The sequence below is a fragment of the Misgurnus anguillicaudatus genome, chromosome 24, assembly GCF_027580225.2.
Source record: "Misgurnus anguillicaudatus chromosome 24, ASM2758022v2, whole genome shotgun sequence".
Taxonomy (NCBI): Eukaryota; Metazoa; Chordata; class Actinopteri; order Cypriniformes; family Cobitidae; genus Misgurnus; species Misgurnus anguillicaudatus.
This window is the reverse complement of record NC_073360.2, coordinates 43,872,258-43,896,582: the sequence shown is the minus strand read 5'-3', so window position 1 is coordinate 43,896,582 and position 24,325 is coordinate 43,872,258. Positions and strand designations below refer to the sequence as shown.

General features: G+C 39.3%; 2 protein-coding genes across 3 annotated transcripts in view; both read right to left on the bottom strand.

Annotated features, from left to right (window-relative positions):
- Positions 1 to 24,325, bottom strand: part of LOC141361749 (uncharacterized) — a 114,795-nt gene that overhangs the window by 12,559 nt on the left and 77,911 nt on the right. The gene's annotated exons all lie outside the window — the stretch shown is intronic.
- On the bottom strand, positions 16,865 to 17,808 carry LOC141361541 (uncharacterized). Its single transcript, XM_073863029.1, has one exon. The coding sequence runs from the start codon at positions 17,806 to 17,808 to the stop codon at positions 16,939 to 16,941; it is 870 nt and encodes a 289-aa protein (XP_073719130.1). The 3' UTR covers positions 16,865 to 16,938.

Sequence of the window (24,325 nt, the reverse complement as noted above, 5' to 3'; positions counted from 1 at the left end):
CCCTCAGTTCCTGACTGGTATCACAAGTCCCAATTGTCGTGTTTGGCGAAGATACAGCCTCAAATCCGGTTTTTAGCACTCTACGTAAAATTTGTTGACGCAGTTTACGGAAACGGATTGAAGAATCAACATGAATTCCATAACTTTTTGCCTTGAGGGTCTGTAGATGCTACACACCGATTTTCTTGACAACCGGGCAAAAGATCTAGGACGAGATCGCAAAAGTAGGTTTTACGAATAATTCAAAATGGCGGAAAAATTTTCATGACGGAAAATAATGTATAGGGTCCAGTCGAATCGTCTTGAATCTTCCTAGTGTTAAGGACTTACGGGTCAGAAGTTATAAGCAAAAACATAAGTGCAACTTTGGACTGTTGGTGGCGCTAGCAGGTTAGACATAAAGACTCCAAATTGGCTGTGGAGACTTTTTGGACAGTCCTTTATAAGTGTGTCAAATTTCATAACTTTCCTATGTGCGCTGCTATGGGCTGCCATAGACCGCAATGGCGGAAGAAGAAGAAGAAAAATAATCGGAAGAAGAATAATAATAAGAAAATTAACGGATACAATAGGGGTCTTCGCCCATTCTGGGCTTGACCCCTAATAATAATTAGAAGAATCCTCCTTACCAAGTCAGTCATGGAAGGCCCCGGACTTGGTGGTTTGGATGCCGAACACATGGCACAGTTACTCTGTGTATCAAACACTATGGAAGTGGAAAATAAAACGGTTTGTTTCAGAAATCTGTATTACAAAAAATTGGTAAAACCAACAACTTAAAGTCATTGAAATCATATACAAGAAGGATTTCAAGCCAAGATACTACCAATCTTTATTTGCTATTTGTCCAAATAAAGAGCATATTAAACACAACCTATTTTTGGCTGAAAATGTTTGGACGTTATAGTTCCCTGAAATCATGTTATATGCAGACGGAAGTGCATAAATAATTTTTTTGATCATCACTACTGCAATGTGGTTTTAAAAATAAACATGGAAAAACTGCCACAGACCTGAAGGTTCTAATATTTTTAATGCCTATGTCATGCGTTCCTGGGCCATCTCTTGTGGTCCCAAACTCCATTGTAGGCATTTTTGGAAAACCCTCCATGATTGCTTTTGCCATCTGAGAAAACATGTGAGGAGCATATACATGTAAAAGCCACTAAACAGTACATCTGACAAAACTGATATAACAATATTAATTGAATGCTCTTGACTTGTAATACGCCAAAACTTTTGTTTTAAATCAAGGCCTTAGGCCATTCAGAAACACAGCTTTGTTGGCTAAATCCATTAAGAGGCTGAAAACTATTTTTACAAGATAAAATGTACTGTAAGATGCATTTAAGGATGTTTCATCCAAGCTCTTATGTACACTTTAGAAATGTTGCATATTATTTTAAATACTCCAAGTAGATCACATCATACAGTGTGTTACACACACACCTAATACATCTAAATCACACCACAACTAAAGCGGTCATGTTGAATTGGGTGTTGCATTATTGCCCCTCTAAATTGAATGTTCACGTAGTCCCTTGTAAGGTCTTGGATTGTCATGGTCTGAAAGTATGTACTATAAGGCAATACAATGACATTACAAACGTGGTATTTTGTATTTGTACAGATGATAATCATTTTTGTTATAGCTTTTGCTCTAAAATATTTGATTCCTATAGGCCAGAACAACTTCACTAATCTTATATAAATAAACAAGTTAAAACTAGAACATAGATGGACTCCATTGTCTATGATTACGGTTGATTGGTGAAATCGTACCAGATTTATTGGCAGCAACATCATTACCCAGCTTTGCAGAACTTCTGGGTAATGATCCTGAAGAAGATATTTTTAAAATGTTCATATCAGACGATAAGGATTTTGAATAATACCAGTGCAAAAATGATGTGTGTTCATGTGTATGGTTGACAGACTTTGCCTGTAGTTTTCTTTGTAAATGTCCAGTAAAACACTTTTGATAAGTGACAGGAACACAGAGAGGGTCATCCTGAAGAAGATATTCTTAAAATGTTCATGTCAGACGATAAGGATTTTGAATAATACCATTGCAAAAATGATGTGTAGATATGTATGATTGACAGACTTTGCCTGTAGTTTTCTTTGTAAATGTCCAGTAAAACACTTTTGATAAGTGACAGGAACACAGAGAGGGTCATCCTGAAGAAGATATTCTTAAAATGTTCATGTCAGACGATAAGGATTTTGAATAATACCATTGCAAAAATGATGTGTAGATATGTATGATTGACAGACTTTGCCTGTAGTTTTCTTTGTAAATGTCCAGTAAAACACTTTTGATAAGTGACAGGAACACAGAGAGGGTCATCCTGAAGAAGATATTCTTAAAATGTTCATGTCAGACGATAAAGATTTTGAACTAGAAAATGCACTTCCGGAGGAACCGCAAAAGTGTGCTTGCTCTGGTGCGGTCACTAACGTGATTTGTGAAATGTAAAATTTTAGAATGTTTTTTATCTTGTGCATCCTCGCATTGCAGTCCCAAGTGCATGTACAAAGTTTGGTTTCAATACGAATACGTGAAAGCATTCATGAGACACACACACACACACAGTATATACAGTGACCTCCATAAGTATCAAAACAGTTTGCTGTGGAGACCAGAAATTGATAAGATGAATATCAGTATGTCAGAAGTACACAATGTCACATTTTATTAAAGAGGCAGTCCATGACGTTTGAAAGCAAATGTTGATATTTGAAATCACCTAAACAAACACGCCCCTACCCCAATAGAATCTGGACCTTCTGTTGATAGACCCTGCCCACACATACGCAACCCGGCATTTGATTTGATTGGCTATAAGTGTGTTTTGGTAGTCGGCCCGTCTTCTTTTCCAAAACGTTTTTCAAACATTGTGGACTCCGCCTTTAACATTTGTTTATGTTTCAACACATACATGCTTTAACAACAAAAAATAACAGCATTTAATGCTGATTTATGTGTGTTGTACCCAAATGCACATAAGTGTATCAAACTGATCCTACACATTTATTGCTTTTCATGTGTGAACAATTAATGCATCAGGACACAGTTCATCACTTCAACACTTGTCAATGGTCTCAAAATGCCCACATTAGATAGGAGTATTAAAATACAAATGTGTTGTTCAATTGAGTTGGAATATTGTCTATGTTGAAACAGGTAAAAAGTGACAAAAATGTGACAGATTCTGTACTGTATCATGTTCACCTTTTAATGTTTAGACATTTCTTGACTCCACAGCAAACAGAGATATTTTGCCTGTATTTTCCTAATACGTATGAAGGGCAACATACACAAACAGTACAGAAAAAAGAATACAAATAAAGAATAGACAAGCATTTCAAATCAACAAATTAACTCTAGTCTCAATGTTAATGTAGCTTATAGCTGAAATATCAGACATGACTGACAAGAGTTTTGCATTCACTATGTATAAATTTAGAAATCTCCTAAGATGGTCTGAGGACATCAACAGTTTACACTTACATGATACAAACTGATTTTAGACAAAATTCATTTTTTTATGTTGTGAATCTCATGTTACGTGTGTTGTGAGAAGCACTTACATCATACAGTACAGTATACAGCGAATCAGACGTCAATCATCGATGGATTTTTTTCAATCTGTGCTACAATGCTTCACGGAGGCTGCGCGCTTTTAACTGTGTTTGACGACAAATATGTCACGCATATAATGGCGGGACATGTGTGAAGTGAAGTTTTGCACAATCATTTAAACCATAAACAATGTAGCTGTCATAGAGCCGACGCCGAACCGATCGCGGCTATAAGCACTGCCCGTTGGGCGAGGACGACCCACTCACGCTTTACAAACTAATACGTTTACAATGTATTACATTGATGAAAAGGGGAATTAAACTTGTCATATATCACTGAAATAAAATAAAGGGTTTAAAAGATGTCTGAATGTCTTCCTACCTGTATATGTGACAGTGACACTGCACGTTCTCCAGGAGCTCGCGTTGATTCATAACCGTTCAGAATGTAAAATCCATTTGCACAAACGTATTTGAGAAATATTAGTATCAAATAATGCTCAATATATATAGTTTTTAAATACCGTATTCACACAGTCAGGCTGCGTCCGAAACCGCATACTGTATAGTGAATAAGATGAAGTTTTAGGATTTTAAAAATATGTATCCAGGATTCCGCTGTCCATATACGATACGAAGCTTGGGTGCCAGCCGATGGTGCTGCGTGCCCCACGGGCTCTACGCAGCAGAGTCTCAGGCTGTGGCCTCTTCTCCGGGCTTCTCTGCTCTCCGTCTTTCTCAGCTCTTCGCTGTATTGTGGCTCTTAAAGGAACACCCGATTCTCTCACAGCTCTTTTATATTCCATTTTGCCATTTTACATTAAAACTACATCCCGCCATTGTTATTCAAACTTTTCCACGGAGCCATAGCCTGTTAGCTTAGCTTCTAAAGATGGCTGCCGCTATCTTTACATTCTGTCTAAAAAACACGTTTGAACGTAAAGGCTGCCCTCTACTGGTAAAGGCTAATGACATTTTTTATTTTTACACAGGTTTTAATTGGACATTTTAAAGTGAAAATAACATAATATAGACATGTAACTGCAATGTTTTTTTATCTTGGGCATCTTCACATTGGAGTAAAGAGTTCATATAAAAATTTTGGTTAGTAAATGTTACAGACATATTGAGATTTGAACTACTTCCTGTTTTGGCGGCGTTGACGCACATTTAGTTTGGGCTGTGGCGCGCAAACGCTTCCGAAAATCAAAAATCCTTCTAGTAACTTTTGTGAGGCTCGGTCCAAGGATCGCGTACGTGGAATTTCATAAAGTTTGGACAAAATTTGTGACCTGTGAAACTTTTTTAAGGTTTTGTGTTCTCTCCAATATGGCGGCCGAACGACATGGATCTGTGACTTCATCTTCTCAAGCAACTTACACCGGTACTGCCCGAACATTTTAAAGTTTGAACGGTGTCTCTGCGTCAAACGGTCTGGTCGCTAGAGCTGACACAAAAAATCTACCCAGGAATAATAATAATAAGAACTAGAAAATGCACTTCCGGAGGAACCGCAAAAGTGTGCTTGCTCTGGTGCGGTCACTAACGTGATTTGTGAAATGTTAAATTTTAGAATGTTTTTTATCTTGTGCATCCTCGCATTGGAGTCCCAAGTTCATGTACAAAGTTTGGTTTCAATACGTGAAAGCATTCCTGACACACACACACACACACACACACACACACACACACACACACACACACACACACACACAGAAATGTATACAAGCTTGTAACCAGGGGTGCTTCCAGCATTTAAGGACATCCGGGGCTTAGCACAGACCATTTTATGTAAATACAGGGATAGCTAGCTAGCCTAGAACCAACTATAACGGCTGTGCTGCACATGTTCAGGGTTCGACATTAAGACTTGTCCGCTTGTCCGGGACAAGTGGATTTTTTGTAGGACAAGTGTAAGAAAAAATTAGTTGTCCGACTCCTCTATGAAAAATCCCTTGCTCTGCCACTGATTATCAAAACACAAAAAATACATTATATTATAAAACTTTACCCGGACAAGTGACTTTTGTGCATGGAGAAGTGAAACACAAATTTACTTGTCCGAAGGACAAGTTCCTCAAAAAGTTAATGTCAAGCCCTCAGTGTTTTCTTATTACATTTTTTTTAGAATTGTAATTTAAATAATTTTAATTTTTGAGTGAACAATCCCTTTGAAGTGCCATATTTTCACACACTAATTTTGTACATAATATACCAAAAATCCTTTAGTACTTAAGATAATCTTAAAAACATGAGACTTAAAGGTGCAGTGTGTAAATTTTAGCGGCATCTAGTGGTGAGGTTCCAAATTGCAACCAAAAGCTCAGTTCACAGCTCACCCCTCGCTTTTGAAATGCATAGAGAAGCTACGGTAGCCACCACAGGACAAACATGTCATGATTTTGTCCATTAAGACTGTAGAAACATGGTGGCACAAAATGCCGACTTCCATGTAAGGGGACCCTCTGTGTATGTAGATAAAAACATCTCATTCTAAAGTAATAAAAACATAACGGCCATATAAGAGCCATATGAAAGGTCTTTATACACCCCTGATAATATAGTTTTGTATATTATTTTGCATTTCTGTCAAGAGATCCTTCTAAAAATTACACACTGCACCTTTAATGTAGGCCAGAGTTCACGTCACAAAAAGCAGCAGATATAAGCTGCATTTTATTGATCATAAGCTCATTTTTAAAATAAGCGATAGGAAAGAGCGACAGCAGCACTGATAGCCTAATATCGTTTCATTTCTTTACTATTTATGAATATGATTGTGTGTTGAGCGTCTACGACAGGGCTATTCAATTAGTTTGTCATGAGGGCCAGAGATATATCAGTGATGATGACGACATATACATTTAAACATACTCATGTTGTATTTTGAAACTGCATAACAACAAAATAAGTGCATTGTACAATATACTTTTTCTACAAACATGTATTTTCAAACTGCATACAACAAAACTTGTGCATTGTAATATGACCAAGTAGGCTTTATCTACATCCAGACATGTTTGTATTTTGTATTTTAAAACTGCATAACAACATAAGTGCATTGTAAGATACCCGAGTTCTATTCTTATTCTACATTTAAAGGTGTAAATAAGAGCCATATCTACTCACTTAAGTACACATAACCAAAAGTTTATAATATGGAACATAAAATTGTTTTATGCAGTTTTTTGTCAAAGCTTATTATTTCACAACCCTTTATTTAAACTACAACCGCCATCTTAATAACTGGCAAACATTAGGCTAGCTTCTAATAAGAGAAATTATACTTTTAGATTTCATCAGAGCAGTAAAATCACGTGTATGTTTGTCAGCGCGATATGCATACAGTGGTGCAGGACAGATGCTGGGCTGTGAGCGATGGCCGATTAACTTACTCGTTTAAATTGCATTCTTTTGTGAGAACGATGACTCGCATAATATTTGAGCCTTTGCTGTATGAGCAAGCACAGAGAAAACATTCGTTGTGGCGTTGACTAATGAATATGGATGATCTCTGTTCTTCTCTTCAATGGAGCGGGGCGTGGCTCTTTATAAATAATGCAGTAACATGAGAGACGGTACATCTCCCTCTTTTAATACAGTTAACAACGAAGTACAATATTTGTTTTCGATTTCACTTACACCATTTAAAAGCAGACATTCCAAGCATTATGTAGACATTTATCTTATGTTTCTATGAAAACAATTCGTTAAGTTACAGCTCATTTTTCTGACGTGTTTCTGAAAGGACGTCACTAAGAGAGAGAGCAAACCCGCATTATGTTTATTTTCTTAATTTTGCGAAAAGCACAACATTCTGTTTTTAATGGGAGTGGACAGAAAAAATACTAGACACTTTAAAGTTTTAAATGATGTATAAATCATATATGTAAGTCCAAAATCAGCAGAGTTATCTAAGTCTCTTTGCGGAGTGATTGAAAAATAAAGATTTTGCGGCGCCCGCGCCTCTGTCGACCCAGACTGTGAAATTAATGATAAAAGAAAATATTTCCCTCAGTGATTGACAGCATAATGCAATCAATCGTGTTCCCGTTCAACAGTAGCTAAGCATACGATTTAGATATATGTATCTTCTTACCTGAAGATCATGTAAATGGCATATACGCAGTCTTCTGGCAAAAGCTGTGTTTTTAAATGTGTCATACATTTCTGAAAGTCATGACTGTTTAAATACACTTGGCGTCACATGCATGATTTAAGGTAAAGTGACACTTTTTCGCGTCAATTCACAATCATTTAAATCATGCAGCTGTCATAGAGCCGACGCCAAACGATCACGCGAGCGAGGACGCGATACTGACGCGAGCGAAACTAATACGTTTACAATGTATTACATTGATGAAAAAGGGAATTAAACTTGTCGTGCCATATATCACTGAAATAAAAGAAAGGGATTAAAATATGTCTGAATCATATAATTCCTACCTGTATGTGAAAATGCACGTTCTCCAGAGAGCTCGCGTTGATTCAAGCATTCAGAATATAAAATCCATTTGCAGTTTTGCGTCCGAAACCGCATACTGTATAGTGAATAAGATGAAGTTTTAGGATTTTAAAAATATGTATCCAGGATTCCGCTGTCCATATACGATACGAAGCTTGGGTGCCAGCCGATGGTGCTGCGTGCCCCACGGGCTCTATGCAGCAGAGTCTCAGGCTGTGGCCTCTTCTCCGGGCTTCTCTGCTCTCCGTCTTTCTCAGCTCTTCGCTGTATTGTGGCTCTTAAAGGAACACTCGATTCTCTCAACAGCTCTTCTCTATTCCATTTTGCCATTTAAACCTTAAAACTACATCCCGCCATTGTTATTCAAACTTTTCCACGGAGCAATAGCCTGTTAGCTTAGCTTCTAAAGATGGCTGCCGCTATCTTTACATTCTGTCTAAAAAACACGTTTGAACGTAAAGGCTGCCCTCTACTGGTAAAGGCTAATGACATTTTTTATTTTTTACACAGGTTTTAATTGGACATTTTAAAGTGAAAATAACATAATATAGACATGTTACTGCAATGTTTTTTTATCTTGGGCATCTTCACATTGGAGTAAAGAGTTCATATAAAATTTTTGGTTAATAAATGTTACAGACATATTGAGATTTGAACTACTTCCTGTTTTGGCGGCGTTGACGCACATTTAGTTTGGGCTGTGGCGCGCAAACGCTTCCGAAAATCAAAAATCCTTCTAGTAACTTTTGTGAGGCTCGGTCCAAGGATCGCGTACGTGGAATTTCATGAAGTTTGGACAAAATTTGTGACCTGTGAAACTTTTTTAAGGTTTTGTGTTCTTTCCAATATGGCGGCCGAACGACATGGATCTGTGACTTCATCCTCTCAAGCAACTTACACCGGTACTGCCCGAACATTTTAAAGTTTGAACGGTGTCTCTGCGTCAAACGGTCTGGTCGCTAGAGCTGACACAAAAAATCTACCCGGGAATAATAATAATAATAAGAACTAGAAAATGCATGTCGGGACGAACTGCAAAAGTGTGCTTGCTCTGGTGCCGCCGATTTAGTTTGTGCATCCTCACATTGGAGTCCCAAGTTCATGTGCAAAGTTTGGTTTCAATGCGTGAAAGCGTTCCTGAGATAAACTACTTCCTGTTTTGGCGGCGTCGACGCACATTTAGTTTTTGCGGTTAACTTATTTACTCACTTAAGTACACATAACCAAAAGTTTATAATATGGAATATAACATTGTTTTATGCAGTTTTTTGTCAATGCTAATTATTTCACGACCTCTATTTAAACTACAACCGCCATTTTAATAACTGGCAAACATTAAGCTAGCTTCTAATAAGAGAAATTATACTTTTAGATTTCGTCAGGGCAGTAAAATCAGGTGTATGTTTGTCAGCGCGATACGCATGCAGTGGTGCAGGTGCTGGGCTGTGAGCGATGGGCGATTAACTTACTATCTGTCTGATTATTTAGGCTTCAACGTGGCAAACTCAGCCTAGATTCATGAAGATTTTAACAGAGGTGGAAAGAGTAGCCAAAAACTTTACTGAAGTTAAAGTAAAAGTAACTAAATAAATAATTACTCAAGTAGAAGTAAAAAGTATGCAATGAAAATAATACTCAAGTAGCGAGTTACTAGTTACTCATGAAAAAATAAATCTAGATATATGCACACACACGCACACACACACGCACACACACACACACACACACACACACACACACACACACACACACACACACGCGCACACACACACACGCAGTGCCCTCCATAAGTATCAGAACAATAAAGACAAGCTTTTTCTGTTTGATGTGGAGACCAGAAATTGGTAAGATAAATATCAGTATGCCAGAAGTTTAGAATGTCACATTTTATTAACCTTTGTTTATGTTTCAACACATACATGCTTTAACAACAAAGAACAACAGCATTAAATGCTGACTTATGTGTATTGTACACAAATGCACATAAGTGAATCAAACTGATCCTACATATTTTATGCTTTTCATGTGTAAACAGTCAGGACACAGCTCAGTGCCCATTAAAAAAAATAATGTGACAGATTCTGTACTTTTGTCTCATGTTCATCTTTTAATGTTTAGACATTTCTTGACTCCACAACAAACAGAACAATACTTATGAAGGGCACTTCTACAGTATGTGTAAAACTGCAACATACACCAACAGTACAGAAAAAGAATACAAGCACAGAATAGACAAGCATTTCAAATTAACAAATTAACTTTAGTCTCAATGTTGATGTAGCTTGTAGCTGAAATATCAGACAAGTAAACTGACAACAGTTTTGTATATGTATAAAGTTGGAATCTCCTAAGATGGTCTGAGGACATTGACAGTTTACACTATAACAAAACTCATGTTTTCTTACGTTGTCATGTCACGTGTGTTTTGTGAGAATCACTTACATCATACAGTACATTAAACAGCGAATCAGACGTCAATCATCGAATTCATGGATCATGGATTTTCTTCAATCTGTGCTACAGTGTTTCTGGAGGTTGCACGCGTTTAACTGTGTCTGACGACGAACAGGTCGGCGGTCGCGCGTATGTAATGGCGGGTACATGTGTGAAGTTTTGCTTTTAGTTAAAAGATTGGTAAATTCATTTCCACGTCACCCAACACTGGTTATATTCTGCGTGTTTCTACATAGGTTACGAGTAAAACAGCTTCGGACGATTCCGTGTTTGAAGCGATCTGAACAATTCATTCAAACTGATTCGCGAACCACTTTAAAACATTTGGCCCATTCGCTTTGTAAAGAGTCGACTCAAAAGACTCATTTATTTGCAACACTTTGTAATGAAAACGACTCAAATGAGTCATTAATCCGCGAATGCGCCAGAAACACAAGATAGCAATTTAAAAATAAAATACAAATTTCGTAATTAATTAAAATACCGATGCCAAACGATCACTGCTACGCGAGGACGCGAAACTGACGTCTTTACAAACTAATACGTTTACAATGTATTACATTGATGAAAAAGGGAATTAAACTTGTCGTGCCATATATCACTGAAATAAAAGAAAGGGATTAAAATATGTCTGAATCATATAATTCCTACCTGTATGTGAAAATGCACGTTCTCCAGAGAGCTCGCGTTGATTCAAGCATTCAGAATAGAAAATCCATTTGCAGTTTTGCGTCCGAAACCGCATACTGTATAGTGAATAAGATGAAGTTTACGATTCTAAAAATATGTATCCAGGAATCTGTCCATATACGATACGAAGATTGGGTGGCAGCCGAGGTTACTGAGTCCTCCACGGGCTCGCAGCAGAGTCTGAGGGTGTCGCCTCTTCTCCGGGCTGCTTTCTCTTCCTCAGCTCTTCGCTGTATTGTGGCTCTTAAAGGAACACCGATTCTCTCAAAAGCTCTTTTAAATTCCATTTTGCCATTTAAACCTTAAAACTACATCCCGCCATTGTTATTCAAACTTTTCCACGGAGCAATAGCCTGTTAGCTTAGCTTCTAAAGATGGCTGCCGCTATCTTTACATTCTGTCTAAAAAACACGTTTGAACGTAAAGGCTGCCCTCTACTGGTAAAGGCTAATGACATTTTTTATTTTTTACACAGGTTTTAATTGGACATTTTAAAGTGAAAATAACATAATATAGACATGTTACTGCAAATTTTTTTTATCTTGGGCATCTTCACATTGGAGTAAAGAGTTCATATAAAATTTTTGGTTAATAAATGTTACAGACATATTGAGATTTGAACTACTTCCTGTTTTGGCGGCGTTGACGCACATTTAGTTTGGGCTGTGGCGCGCAAACGCTTCCGAAAATCAAAAATCCTTCTAGTAACTTTTGTGAGGCTCGGTCCAAGGATCGCGTACGTGGAATTTCATGAAGTTTGGACAAAATTTGTGACCTGTGAAACTTTTTTAAGGTTTTGTGTTCTTTCCAATATGGCGGCCGAACGACATGGATCTGTGACTTCATCCTCTCAAGCAACTTACACCGGTACTGCCCGAACATTTTAAAGTTTGAACGGTGTCTCTGCGTCAAACGGTCTGGTCGCTAGAGCTGACACAAAAAATCTACCCGGGAATAATAATAATAATAATAATAAGAATAATAAAACTTAAGAAGAACAATAAGTGTGCTTTTGCAAGCACACTTAATAATACCAGTGCAAAAATGATGTGTGTTCATGTATGATTGACAGACTTTGCATGTAGTTTTCTTTGTAAATGTCCAGTAAAACTTTTGATAAGTGACAGGAACACAGAGAGGGTCATCCTGAAGAAGATATTCTTAAAATGTTCATGTCAGACGATAAGGATTTTGAATAATACCAGTGCAAAAATGATGTGTAGATATGTATGATTGACAGACTTTGCCTGTAGTTTTCTTTGTAAATGTCCAGTAAAACACTTTTGATAACTGACAGGAACACAGAGAGGATCATCCTGAAGAAGATATTCTTAAAATGTTCATGTCAGACGATAAGGATTTTGAATAATACCAGTGCAAAAATGATGTGTGTTCATGTATGATTGACAGACTTAGTTATAGTTTTCTTTGTAAATGTCCAGTAAAACTTTTGATTACTGACAGGAACACAGAGAGGGTCATCCTGAAGAACAATCTATTAAAAGGTTAACATTAACCCTGCAGGGAAAGCAATACATGAATGTTACAATTATAAACACTTTGTGATCTTTTTAGTCCAACATTGAAAGTGAAATGTCTTCGACTGAAATTATACTATTTTTTGTAATGATTAATATAAAAAGAGTTGTTAATACGTTTAACTTGTTATTGGGTGAAGGAACCGATGAAATACACAAGAGGTGCGTTTGACTTGATGTGCGCCGAAAAAAGAAAGACGGATGACGTCAAATACCGCGAGAGCGAATAGACATTAGCCTCCGTATTGTTTGTCGACTCCCTCTCGCGTTACTTTGACGTCATCCGGCCGTCAGTTCTTTCCGCGTCGCACGAAGTCGAATCGCCAACGTCGGTCTCAGTTTTTTGGCCGCTGCAAGTATCCGTACCGTAATTTCAGGAAACGACGTGCATCAAAGTTTAGGCGACGGCTGGCTTGACCGTGCATCTGCAGATGACGGCTCACTTGACCGGGGTCGTTACAGACAGAATCCAGAGACTCTGTGGAGGTTTGATCCTCCTGTAAGCTCTGTTTACTGTCACACACTGTAGTGTCCTATATCGTCTTAACACTTAAATACACAAAGACAAGACTCTGTTTACACGCAATGAAACACGCAAGAGAGAAAAACACTGAGGATACACAAACACATCACACGGGCGCTCTTTCTTTCTTTAGTGAGTTTATTTGCGGACTAAAGAGCTGCAGCGCCTCCTGCTGTACTGGAGCCAGAAGACGCTCACTGATTTACAAGTGAGTATGAGGAGGCTGCAGATCTGGAGACAGATTTACGGCTCTGTTGTTTCTGGTGTGTCAGTAGGGTGTAAAGTGTGTGAGAGTGTACACGAAATAAGATAAACGGTGTAATGATCCGCACCAAATATTAAAATATATATAGATATTCACTGTTCAAACACTGCATAGAGGAGACAATTAAACTGCAATGGAATTTAGTGAACTGAACAATTAATAACACACATTTTGATCCACTGTACCTCCCTTATGAAAATGAACCATGGTTTTATTGTGGTAAAAGTGTAACCATGGTTTTTGTGTAGTGATTACTATCAGCAAAACCATGGTTTTACTATAGCCAAGGTTTAAATATATTTTAAATTGTGTTTTACTAAAAAAAAAAACATGTTTAATTTTCATAAGGGTTAGCTATATTCATCATTATAGGTTTTCATAATAATATTTAAAATTACTGTCACCTCTGTGTATCTCTGTATACATGCATACATGGAGAGAGAGGTGACAGTAATTTTAAATATGAAAATCTATGAATATAATTCAAGTGTTACTACATCCTTCTAAAGGAATTACTGTTTGGGTAACTATGATCATCCCTTTAGAATATTGATTTCAATTACGAGTAATTACTTTAGAAGGATGTAGTAACACTTGAGCCATTACTAGTAAGTTACCATGATTATCACTTTAGAATACTACAGTGATTTAATTATAAAATTAATATTTAAAAAAACATGTTTGGCAGACTGTATAATGCACTGTTTAATATTCCTGTTATAACCACCTTAGATAGGTACCCAATTAATGCCCGGTTGCATGAAAGTCCTTAAGCTAAGAAATCCCTTAAATATAAGGTTAAGGGTGCCCTTAATAAAAAATGGGTTGCAAGAAAAACCCTTAAGTGAACCTTAAGGCTGTCAATAAGTATTTACCCTTAAATGCTAAAGTATTACCTTAAGTTTTGCTATGCGTTGCTACAAAGTCCTTAAGTCACATTTTCCCTTAAAAACTTAAGGGACTATAACAGGTCCCTTAACGTCACAGTCCCTTAACGTCACACGCGATGGCTGATTTTATGGTTATTTAAGAAAATGAAGTACCAACGCGCATTTCTAACGATCGAAATAATCCCTAGAGAAAAAGATGCGCATTTATTAGGAGAATAGCGGTTTGATCGTCCGTCAATCTAAAGTGTTTCCAGTTTGAATTACTTTGAGGTTTTATACATGCGGCACTTTACAGTCTGTTATTTGCGATGTTTCATTGTACACAAATCCGCCGTCTGTTGAGCTGCATGCGTTGATTTGTTTACGTTGTGAGATTTTGTAACTATACCAACCGCTTCTCCGCTGCCGTGTTTTGGCAGAGACTACCGTAAAATACTTAGTATAAACACTTAGGTAAGGGTGACAGTTAAGACCTTTGTTGCAACGCTCTTAAATAAATCCCTTACCTCAGGGATTTTTTCTCCCTCAGGGAAACCCTCACTTAAGGAGTTTCATGCAACCAGGCACAGGAGGACAGTAAACAGCAGTGTCACAATGTCTGGCAACCCTACATGCAGCCCTAATTTTAAGTTACATTATGGAGCCAGAGAAAACTAAAATTATATAATAATAATAAATATATTGTAAATGGTTATGTGATGCTAACGTGATGTTTTGTAACACTAAAGTATTTGGTAGCCACAAGTTTTGTTAAAATATCTGTTGGAAACCAGATGTTTGTTTTCTTACAAACTTTATTGAGTTAAAATATGGTGAGGTTAAAATCTCTTACTCTCTAGCTGTGTCTGAAACCGCTCCCTATCCACTATATACTGCACTATATGGTGTTGGCCATTTTGTAGTGCGGTCCAAAACCTGTGTGAACAACTCCATTCCATACATTCGTTCACTACTTTTTACCCACAATGCACTTCAATGATTTTGAGGTTACATTTGATGTACACTCGCTCACTCACTGTTTCCATGATGCAACGGGAGATGAACGTGTAACTGGAATCAGCTAAAAGACACTGACATTAAACACCAAAAATTGATGTTTATACACTTTTGTTAGTTCTTGTTGTCAGTTATTTTCCACTTTTTAAAAATAAACAAAATAAATGTGATATCTTTTATTTAAAAAATAATACTTTTAATAAAAACAGTAACCGTAATAAACAACAGTAATTAAAGTTGTTTTGTTCTCTTAATTATCAACTAATACAATAAACATGATAAAGTAAGAAATTAGACTTTAGTGTTTTAAAGTACAATCAATAAAGCCAGACAGGTGTAAGGGTTTATGACGAATCTCTCAGCTCTACGACGCATGGTAATTACATCAGTGTCCGAAACCGTTCAATTATTTTCATTTGCTTCTTCTACAGATAGTATGTGATGCGGCCGGTTGGTCTTCATCGCTCACCCTCGCCAGATTTTATTATTTAGACTTAAACCCGTCTTTAGGGTCCCAGGTTCTTTTGCCTTGACTGTGTACAGTTATACATACTACAGGCATTTGGTAATATGAAAGCGTGGCCATCTTGTTCCCCAAAGTGTTGCTATGGCGACGCAGCTCGAGTTCCTTGAAACGTAATGTCTTAGGTTATGCATGTCACAGGTTACGTATGGGAAGGCATCCCATACATATAAGAAGGCATCCCATTCATACGCCTAGTCCGCACAGCATCCAGCCTATATCCAATCATCGAATTATTGATTGTGTGTTACACATGTTTCAAATCAGTCACGAGGCATTCCAGAAAAAGCGTTGCTATGGCGACGCAGTGTCTCATTCCCTTCTTAGGGGTCCACGAACTTTTAAGTCCAAAAAAGTGCATCCATCCTTTACAAAATAATTCCAAACGGCTCCAGGATGATAAACAAAGGTCTTCTGAGGGTAGTCCGCGCGGTGTTGTTGTGGAGGTGTCCATATTTGAAACTTTGTTGACGTGAATAGCTACCTTCCAGTAGCGCCGCCATCTTAGACTCCTCTGTATTCAGGAGAGAGTATTAGCGTAGTGTACGCACTTAGTGACGTATGACAATTTCGGAGGGCGGGGGCACAGAGCAGCAGCAGAGAAACCTCCGTAGGCTGCGTAAGCGCTCATCCTGAATGCGGACGCGACTAGGATGGCGGCGCTACTGGAAAGTAGTTATTTACGTTAATAAAGTTTTAAATATGGATATTTCTACAACAACACCGCACGGATTACCCTCAGAAGACCTTTGTTTATCATCCTGGAGCCGTTTGGTTTTATTTTGTGAAGGATGAAAACACTTTCTTTGGACTTGAAGATCGTGGACCCCGTAACATTACATTTAATCAACTGAAAGATCTAAAATATTTTCTTAAATATCCGAAAATGTGTTTGTCTGAAAACCGATGGACATATGCAACTCGAACAGCTTGGGGGTGAGTAAATCATGGGTTTAATATAATTTTTGGCCAAACTATCCTTTTAACTCTTCCCACAAACATTACAGTGTTAAGGTTTCTTTCCTGTATGAACTCTTTGATGGGATTTTAAGGAACCTGACTGAGCAAACGTCTTGTCACACTGAGAGCATTTGTAAGGTTTTTCACCTGTATGAAGTCTCTGGTGCTTAAGTAAGTTTGACCCTTGACTAAAACTCTTCCCACAGACACTACAGTGATAAGGTTTCTCTCCAGTGTGAACTCTTTCATGAACTATTATTTGGGATGAATGATAGAAGCTCTTTCCACAGTGAGCACAGACGTAAGGTTTCTCTCCAGTATGAAGTCTCTGATGGATTTTTAAGGCAGATGAATAAGTATACGTCTTGTCACACTGAGAGCATTTGAAAGGTTTTTCACCTGTATGAAGTCTCTGGTGAATAATTAAATTAGGCCGATGACTAAAACTCTTCCCACAGACACTACAGTGATGAGGTTTCTCTCCAGTATGAACTCTCTGATGGACTTTGAAGTGACCTGAACAAGAAAACGTCTTGTCACACTGAGAGCATTTGAAAGGTTTTTCTCCTGTATGAAGTCTCTGATGAATTTTAAGATTTTGTTTGGTTTTGAAGTATTTTCCACATTCAGTGCAGTTGAAAGGCTTTTCATCACTGTGTGTCCTCATGTGAATATTTAGTTTATAGGAAGAGGCACAAATCCTCCCACACTGCTCACAGTGAAACTGCTTCTTCTTCTTCTTCTTCTTCTCTCTGTGGTCTTCTGAATGAAGTTTCTTCTCTTGTAAGGTAGTAAAGCTGATCTCAGATCTGGTGAAGAGTTTCTGTTCAGTGTGTTTTCTCTCATGTCTCCCTAAATGTCTCTGTGAGCTGAATGTCCAAAAAAGTCCTCCGATGATGTAATATGACGATTTTTGCATCATCGGAGGACTTTTTTGCAGAACTAAAATGCAGATATCTCTCCTCTCAGGGGGAAATGATGGAGGGAAACATGGTCATTCAGTAATACTGCCGGGTTTCTACAGATACAAAGCTGAATGCTAAATCGGTGAAGTATCCCTTTAAGTTGTCTTTTCATTCTTATTTACACAAAGAAGGATGAAGAATTGAGATTCTGTATCTTTTTCTAGATTCACACATATAGACAGAAGACAGGTGTCAGTCCTGTTAATACAGCTGGGTCATTGCACATCAAATAAACCAAAATTTGTAATCATATTAGGGATGGGCATTCGATTAAGTTTTCTTTGTCGATCGTCGGGAGAATTAACGATCGACTATCGCTTAATCATTAATATTTTTATAATAAAATTTGTTATTTAACTTTTATACTTAAAAAATGCAATGAATATGTCACAGGGTGACTTCGGGCGGAACCAAAAATGGAGAGGAGAGGTTCCGCCCGGACATTTTTTTTTATGCACCAGTTTACTTCCTGGTTTCCAGGGCGTCGTTATCAGGGCTTTACGAGCCACAGGTGTGAATCATCAAGAAAGCAAACTGTGATTGGAGGCTGGGGGTTGATGAGACACATAAAAGCCCCAAGGAAAGCACAAACAAGGAGAGTTGTTGCGGGCATGAACTTCTTTGTATTGCCTAGGGCAGACTGAACCACACGCCCCGTCCTTGGAAGAGCCGGAGGGCGCCGTTGATCCACAAGAGCGCTTATAGCGAGAGGAAAGAGTGCGGCAGCCAGGAAAGGCGAAAAGGACGGGGCTGTGAGTTAAAGGAGCACTGCACCACGAGAACGCTTTTGAGTGCGTTAGTTGTGAGTTGAAGTACGGAGCTGTGCTCGTCCGTTACGTGTTGGCAGTTGGTTGCACTTTCTCTCTTTCCCTCTCATAGTTCTCAGCGGATGTTACCGTAAGCAGAAACCCTGTGGGTAGAAGGAAAAAACGGTAAATGTGACACGTTTGGAGTAACCAAGGATTAAGGAAACGAAGCTGGTTGTAAACTGTTTACCAAGGAGATCGCCGTGAGTATTGGCTCTAGATTTGATCCGAAGACATAACTACTAACCTGTGTATTATTGAACGCCTCCAGGAAGAGGAAAGCGGCCCTACCCCCGATCGAGCGTGGTAGGTGAGCCGCAGGAATAAGTGGATTACATCGCCATAGCAGCAGACTTAAAAGCTCCGGCTGTAGTGTCATCGCCCCCGTCTGCCCTTAGCGAAGTGGAGGACGCTGGGCGTCGCGTGTGTGCACCTGTAGAGTGGTGGGTGAGTCTATGTCCTTTGAAAACCTTTTTCACGTTGAAGTGGTGCTGTGTAATTGCTGTGCAAGTGCTGTGTGTCTTGTCAGACGTACCCCGCATCATCCCCTCCACTGAGGAAGAGACGGAGAGGCTGACGGCTGTGTGCACATTAACTATTGTATGCTGTGTGCGATTAAAGTGAACAGTGACGGTGTGGGCCGTGGAAGTTGCCCCGTCGGTGTGTTGACGGTTGCAGAGTGCGGCGGGGAAAACCTGGAAGCTGGCAGTGTGTGTGTGTGAGTACAAACACGTACCTGTATATTGCTACTTTACCTGTGTGTTCCATCTGTGGCAGAGTGAAGGGCGAAGGAGCTCCGCCGCCCCGTGGTCTCTACAAAGGGGCGCCCCTGTCTGGTATTCGATCGGCCTACGGGCATTGAGGACAGGGCAGCGCTCGGCCCGGTGAGACGGTGTGACGATCCGCCCCCCCCTGCTGACCAACGGATTCGCCGAGAGGGTTTTTGCCCCCGGCACTCCCCCCTAGGAAGATCGTCGCCGTTTGCCTTCTGTGCAGGCCAGTCGTCGTAAGCCGCCCTGAGTATTGTCGACCGAAACACCGTATAGCGAGCTGAGGAAAAGCTGCGCTTACCCAGAGTTGTAAACAGCAGAAAGGTGAGAAGTACCCAAGTTGCACTAACTGTGTTATTGTATCCAAGCTGCCTGTAAAGGAAGAGAGAACAAGAGTGAACGTCAGTAGAACGAACTGTGGACAGTCACACACGCCTGAGCTGTAAACAGCAGAGAGGTGAGAAGTACCTAAGTTGCACTAACTGTGTTATTGTATCCAAGCTGCCTGTAAAGGAAGAGAGAACAAGAGTGAACGTCAGTAGAACGAACTGTGGACAGTCACACACGCCTGAGCTGTAAACAGCAGAGAGGTGAGAAGTACCCAAGTTGCACTAACTGTGTTATTGTATCCAAGCTGCCTGTAAAGGAAGAGAGAACAAGAGTGAACGTCAGTAGAACGAACTGTGGACAGTCACACACGCCTGAGCTGTGAACAGCAGAGAGGTGAGAAGTACCTAAGTTGCACTAACTGTGTTATTGTATCCAAGCTGCCTGTAAAGGAAGAGAGAACAAGAGTGAACGTCAGTAGAACGAACTGTGGACAGTCACACACGCCTGAGCTGTAAACAGCAGAGAGGTGAGAAGTACCCAAGTTGCACTAACTGTGTTATTGTATCCAAGCTGCCTGTAAAGGAAGAGAGACCAAGAGTGAACGTCAGTAGAACGAACTGTGGACAGTCACACACGCCTGAGCTGTAAACAGCAGAGAGGTGAGAAGTACCCAAGTTGCACTAACTGTGTTATTGTATCCAAGCTGCCTGTAAAGGAAGAGAGACCAAGAGTGAACGTCAGTAGAACGAACTGTGGGCAGACGCACACGCCTGAGCTGTAAACTGCAGAGAGGTGAGGAGTAATTAAGCTGCACTAACTGTGTCATTGTGTCCAAGTGGCCTGTGAGGAGAGAGACAAGGCGAGAGCGAAGGTCAGGAGAGTGACCTGTGTAAGGAGGACCATACTTACCACGAGTTACCAGCCAGCCAATAGGCGAAGGCGATCCTAGCCCAGGTTGAACGAGTCTTCGCGTCCCAGTCAAACCCTGTGGAGAGAAACACCCAGTGCAGTGAGCAGAGGAGTATCGGCCCGGCGTGGCGCAGGTATCATAGTAGAGAGAGAGAGATACAACCCCAAATTTATACTGCTTGTCTTTTGCCTCCAGGAGAGAAGAGGAGGGCGCCACGGATAGTGGGATTTGCAGGAGCCTGTGTTCCCCTGTCCCCTCCCCCCCTACACTTGGGTCACCAGCCCCTGGAGCCCCCGTCGCTCTTCCCCTTCCTGCCATTCTCCCGTGTTGTGGCCTGTCTGGAAGGCAGAGAGGAGTTAGTTTTAATTGCCCCTTTCCCCATTTCCCCCAGTTATTTTAAATATTTAAATAAAGTTTGTTTTAATACTTACCTGCTCTCGTGTTGTTTGGTCATTGGGTTGGCTTTGGGGACCTCCTCGAGGTGGAAATTGAGAAGGGGCGTGGCTTTAGAGTTAGCAGCCAGCCCCTAGCCGTGACAAATACACATATACAGCGTGCTTTTCTTCGATGAGACCTTTATTACAAGATCAACTTTATGTTTGAAACATAGTTTAACTTTAGACAGTTAAACTATGTTTCAAACATATATGTGCGTGCATGTGCGGTGCTCTAAAGCAGCGGATCCTGCAGCTGCGAGCCAGAGTTCTTCAACAGAGACCTCATTAGTTCCAAAATAAAAAAACAGATTCATGTTTAACATTAAATTAAACAAAAAACATAATACTTAGATCTGAAAGGTTTTGTCAAAATTTAACTCAATATTATTCAAGCCAGAAGAAAGTGCAAGATATTAGCCTTCCTAACATTAGGCTATAACAAATAAAGCATTAAAGCCTCGTGAAAAATAACTAACTTTAGTAACTCGCATAAAACTTCTGCACCAGTCTACTGATTTTTTTTTTTTGTTGAGAAATAAAAGCATGTTTTGGGGTCAGACGCGACCGCAACCCATGGTGACCGTCAGTCCAGCCGCTGCCGAAAACAGCCGCTCCGAGGAGACTGACCGGGATGCACAGGGACCTCAGCGCTAACTTGGCTTATTCCGCATACAGAGTATGTGTGAAACAGCATGCGTTTTGTGAGCCCCATTCACCATTGTTTAATTATACTAACATAGTCTTTTAGTTTTTATTTGTTGTAAAACAACAGTAGACACAAATTTACTATGGTCTCCAACTCCGCAATACCATAACCATGGTATTTGTAGTAAAATTGCGGAAATACAAATAGTTTTTAATCTGCAAAAAAAAAACATTTTCACAATGATAAAATCATGGCTAATTTTCCTAAGGTAGTAATTACAAAATTATATATGTTTGAAAGACGGAGATGCGCACCTGTCAATCTATTACATAACAGAGCGAGGCCAGAGACAAACGTGCTCATAAACGGGAGTAATATGGAATAATGTGTGCATCTTTGAATAACTGTAAGTATACATTTCTTTAAAATATATTTTGTCATATAAAGTTTTGAGACATGGCCTAATAATGCTTTTTTCACTTTTATTGCTCATTTAGACTTAGATTTACCTCAGAGATTATTTTAGCAATATTGCTTTTTTCCGGTAATAATAATACAATTTATATTTCAATCCTGTTTCATTGTCTGTTTATTCATTTCATTATGCTGTTATGTTAATGTGAGGATATTTATTTGCCATATAAGACGTGCCGTTATATGAATACTTTTGTATAATATTCAAATATATGCGGAATAATGTGTGCATCTTTGAATAACTGTAGGAATACAGTTGCTTATTTTTGTCATTAAGTTTTGAGAAATAATAATATTGTGAGGATTTATTTCCATATGAGACGCTTTTTGTCGTTGAATACTCTCGTTTATTATTTGGAAATCATATCCATGCATAGTAGGAAATATATAATGTGGAAGGGTAGACTTGCAAAGTTACTGTGCTTATTTTTATTTATGATATATGTGGAGATAAATAAAGCATTGCAAAACTGCAACGGGTGCTTGACGGATTCGCCGCACACATACGCAAACGCACTGAATACGGAGTATTTGTGAAACAGGAGTTAGATTTTAAAAAATGCATTCGATTAATTGATAACAAATTAACGTTATCGACGAAATTCTTAACAATCAATTATCGATCATCGATTAATTATGCCCATCCCTAAATCATATGCAGAAAAAAGTAATTTAGGGATCTAGAGTGCAACCAGCTGTTCAAGGGACAAAAAGTCTCAGCAACTCTGAAAGAGTCCTTTTGGTTCAACAACAGACACACATACAACCAATCAGTGATAGTGAAAGGCGGACACCTCCCTTCCTCTCCCTCACAAATATGAGCCGCTGTTGTGGACAAATGTGAAGCGAATGCTGCGAGAGAGAACGAAATTGTGCAAGAGGAAGCGCCAAAATTAGGGATCGACTGATATGGATTTTTTGTGCCGAATGCCGTTTTTTTCATCAGCCTTAGCCGATGACTAATACAGGCTGACGATTTTCTTGAGGTAGAACAAGTAAAAGTGTTCAGCACTCATTTTATTTTATTTCGACACACAAACTTTCTTAGCTTTAGTTGGACGCACATATAGAGCAACGTGTTTACATTTTCAAAGTGTATGGCAATATTTCTAACACAGTCAATATTTGACGACACTTGACCATTCGTCAATATGTGACGCGGAGGGTATACCTTTCGCGTCATTTTTTGACGAACTGGGGACTTCAATACTATTACATCCGTTGCATTCTCTTCTCCTATTTTCTTACCATTTTCGCGTCGGTTTAGGGTTAGATTACGCAAAATTAAACAGTGTACGCGAAATTAAACAGTGTACGCGAAATTAAACAGTTGTCACCTGGCGTTGGGGTTAGAAACAGTTGTCACCTGGCGTTGGGGTTAGAGTTAGGTTTGGGTAGGGATGTCATTATGTAAATCTAACCCTAAACCGACGCGAAAATGGTAAGAAAATAGGAGAAGAGAATGCAACGGACGTAATAGTATTGAAGTCCCCAGTTCGTCAAAAAATGACGCGAAAGGTATACCCTCCGCGTCACGTGTTGACGGGTGGTCAGGTGTCGTCAAGTGTTGGCGACATGGGGTGAGACTGGGTTGATATTTCAGCTAAGTCAAACAGTTAAAAGATGCTTTGAAAGTTTAAAAGCTTCCAAAACTCTGCTAGTTGGGGAGAGGCAGTAAATGGGATGCACGTGAACTGCAGCATCTCCAACAACACAGAGCTGTCTGTGGACACCTGTCTGTAAATAATGCCGGGAAAAAAATATCGGCAAACGCAGCAGCCGCGTATTGGCCGATGCGGATACGCGTAAAACCCTCAAAAATCAGCCTGATATATTGGCCGGGCAATATATTGATCAGTAGTAGAGATGTCCCGACCTGATTTTTTTTTTATCGGTATCTGGGATGTTATAACAGGATCGATCCAATTCCGATACTGTGCTTTAGCCGTGGCTGTTAATGACAAGCTATTAAAAGGACTAAGTATTATAAAAGCACCATAAACATTTTATGCACTATATTCAAAGTCTTTTTAACCTGTCAAGGAAAGTGCATTAAAGGTCCGGTTCAGCGCATAATTCCCAAAATAACCATCTGCAC